This window comes from Ciona intestinalis, chromosome 10, assembly GCF_000224145.3.
Source record: "Ciona intestinalis chromosome 10, KH, whole genome shotgun sequence".
Lineage (NCBI taxonomy): Eukaryota > Metazoa > Chordata > Ascidiacea > Phlebobranchia > Cionidae > Ciona > Ciona intestinalis.
This window is the reverse complement of record NC_020175.2, coordinates 3,368,448-3,371,601: the sequence shown is the minus strand read 5'-3', so window position 1 is coordinate 3,371,601 and position 3,154 is coordinate 3,368,448. Positions and strand designations below refer to the sequence as shown.

Sequence of the window (3,154 nt, the reverse complement as noted above, 5' to 3'; positions counted from 1 at the left end):
GGTATCACCCGATCCACTGGTCTATAAGAAACCTTTCGAAATCACAGTAAAGGCTTGGGCAAGTATGTGTATGATGAGTTATTACTCCGCGCTTTTATTACTTTTCAACTACTTTTTCTACCCATAGCTTGTTTTAACGGCTGTCGTTTTATTTCTAATTTTCTTTTTTTCGTTGTTTTAATCAACTTGAAGGAATAAATGTAACTGACTTATCTTCGCATGCCGGGACAACTACAGCCGTTATAACAAGGGTTTTCTATTTCATACACCTCGTGCCCGCTTACAAATTACCATGTATGTTACTTTGTTAGTTCTTTAACCTTCGCTGTTCGATGAGAAAACAAAATTTTATCATATGTATTCTGATAAAACGAAATTAGGGAAAGCGTTCAAATTTTCCGGCTCCGAATCTTTACATGCAGACACCGTTTGTTTTGCAGTTTTCAAATATAAGGAAGCGTGGGGCAAATTTGATATTTGGTGGGGAAAGGGCCCTGGTAACACAACCAGATTGTTTTCTGGACAAGGCAGTTTGTGCGGAAAAACTGGATACAAATGTAACGGACGAATTGGCGGTATGTATATATATATCAATTGTAATGTGTGTTTATGTAACTTATTATTCTCGCATGACGGGCATTGATAGTGGTTTAACGTGTAGGCGTTCAGTTTCATACAACTCACCGTGCCTGCTTGTACACTTTTTCGGGTATTGTTTTATGCATGGCTGACAACTATTTTTTTTATGCGTGACCACTATAATTCTCGGGTTTAGTTAGTTTTATAACCTATAATAGTGGGGGCCACTAAGTTTGAGCAATTACTGTTTAGTGTCTTGCTCATGGACACATATACGTCTACTTCTACAGCTATAGCAGAATAGCGCCGATCCCTAACCCGTATTCCCTCGTATAAAGGTACTTAATCGCTCTAACTACTGCCAAACCGATTTGCATACTATATAGTAGAGTGGAGGAAGGCGGGACACCTTTAGTACATACATATCCAAAAAACATGATCGTGTTTTAAACAATTACCAACGAGCTAAAACCCTATCGTTAGGGAGTCGTAACGATAGGGTTTTAGAATACTTCAATCGTTCTTTGTTCACTACGAAACGGGGCGGAAAAATAGAATGAAAGGTGTCCCATCTTCCTCCCTACCCCACTATACACATAAACGGGTACATTCGTCACGTAATACAATTTATTATTCAGTAACACTTACGCACAGATTTCCTCTTTCCTCTTCATCAACCAAAAGGAAGTCGCGACACAAATTCCATTCCCCGGTTTCTACAACGCTTCTTTCAGTGTTTATTCAAATAATGGTCGACGCTTGCTTTGCGGCAGACTGCAAGTGCCTGTCATAGAAAAGCCGTGAATTCAACAACCTAAAATTATGAAACACATTATGATCGAGAATTACCAAAAAATATCAAAACCAACTTTTATGTTACTTTGTGATGCTAGACGTGTTTTATACCCTTTACAGGTCACTGTAATTTAAAATACAGTAGGGTGGGGCAATATGATTCGTTTGTCTATTTGGTAGTAAACAAAGCATATTCACAATTATAAACTGTATCTTCATTACTCCCACAGCAAGTCGTTGTTAACGGTTTAAAACGCGATTGCGATCTTAACCCGCATTACTATAAATATATAACATATATGCTTAGTAAAACTAAGCGTTTATTAAAGATTACACAGCAAGTAAAACATTTGGTTTGTTGTAAAGTATCTTTCTGGAAAATAGAAACAGAATTAAAATACCTTCATATTTTATGTGGCTGGCGTTGGTGGAAAGCCACTACGGCACGACAAGCCCCCAGCTAATGGTAGTGGGTTTTTACTTAGGTGAGAAACCCTTACGGGATTTTACTGTCCACGCAGGTTAAAGACACTCCAATAGACAAAAACAATACAACGAATACAAATTTGTACGAGTGCAGAGAAAACATGTGCCACATGCAACAAACTTGCAACAAACACACCAGTTCAATCATAAAATGGAAGCGGTCAAAAAGTAATTAACGCGGACAATCATTGAAACATCTACAAAAAAAATATGTTTCAAATACTGAAGGATATAAGCTTCGGACGTGTACACCATATTGAATGTCCGACCACAAGGAGTCGGAAGCCTACAACAGCTCTGCATGTCCTAATTAAATAAGGTTAAGCCTCCATGTTGGTACCGCGATACTCTTGTCGTATCTTCACACAATATAATAACGTCCGGATGTTACGCACTGCGTCGATCGTTACGAAACTGCGTCGTCCGGGTGCTACGAACCGTGCAGTACGGTGGGGGAAGATGGGACACTTTCACATTTTTTTCTCGTCGCATTTGGTAGTAAAAAAGGAACATTCAAAGATTTATAAAACCGTAGTCTTACAACTCCCATAGACCTTTGTTATTGTTTGAAACTTGAACAGGATATTTGGATATTATGTGCTGTGGTTGTCCCATCCACCCCCACAGTACTATATAAAGTTATAAACATACATGCTTTTGTAAAACTCAGCAATACCACTAATAATAAACAAAGCCTACATTATAATATATAATAATCGTTAAACTATTGCTTACATATTATCACGTCATAATTATCTTCATGCTTGCTTTACGTTAAGTCCGCTTGAACCTTATTTGTGACGTCACATACTATGATGTACTGGAAAAAATGTTCAGATTAAAAAACTTATCATTTTGATATAAAGTTTGTGACGAAACAATGAACTTACGAAGTGGGTTCTTCTGTTGCGTCATCACCACTTCGTGACGTCACATCATCGATGTTTCTAGGAAATAGCTTGTGTATGTAATAATGCCAATTGTGACTTATACTTTACCAATTCTTTGATCTTCTGGCGTTGCGTTCTTAGCGCTAATATAATTAGAATATACAAGTAATATGCCTTGTATATCGGCGCAAAACGCGCATGGGGCCCCATGAAAAAACGTCGCGAAATTTACGCGTATAGAACAGTCGCGTGTTGTTCAGCTATGACGTAACGAAACCTATGATGACGCAACATTGACGTGTAGAAAGCGAAATCTGAACGATTGTCGGATTGTGACGTAACAGAACGCAACGATTGTGAACCTAGATATTGCGTGTGACGTAATAAAGAACGTCGCCATTCCT

General features: G+C 38.2%; 2 protein-coding genes and 1 long non-coding RNA gene across 5 annotated transcripts in view; 1 reads left to right on the top strand and 2 right to left on the bottom strand.

Moving 5' to 3' along the window:
- LOC100183411 (alpha-(1,3)-fucosyltransferase 9-like) overlaps window positions 1-1,326 on the bottom strand; it is a 9,223-nt gene extending 7,897 nt beyond the window's left edge. Inside the window, exon 1 of one of the 3 annotated variants that reach the window (XM_018813672.2) lies at window positions 1,228-1,326. In XM_018813672.2, the coding sequence (XP_018669217.1) occupies window positions 1,228-1,253 (26 nt within the window). In that variant the 5' untranslated portion in view covers window positions 1,254-1,326. The remainder of the gene's footprint in view (window positions 1-1,227) is intronic. The other 2 variants (XM_026836317.1, XM_026836318.1) reach the window with 2 other exon arrangements.
- LOC101242981 lies at window positions 1-1,364 on the top strand. The gene is made up of 3 exons (XR_003396294.1): window positions 1-62; window positions 441-575; window positions 1,234-1,364. It is a non-coding gene; the product is annotated as an uncharacterized LOC101242981 (long non-coding RNA).
- The window catches only part of LOC104266161 (forkhead box protein J3-like), a 7,457-nt gene continuing 5,585 nt past the window's right edge, over window positions 1,283-3,154 (bottom strand). The window contains exons 5-6 of the mRNA XM_009861749.3: window positions 2,596-2,680; window positions 1,283-1,363 (exon numbers count right to left, since the gene is read on the bottom strand). The gene's annotated coding sequence lies outside the window, so the exon portion shown is untranslated. The remainder of the gene's footprint in view (window positions 1,364-2,595; window positions 2,681-3,154) is intronic.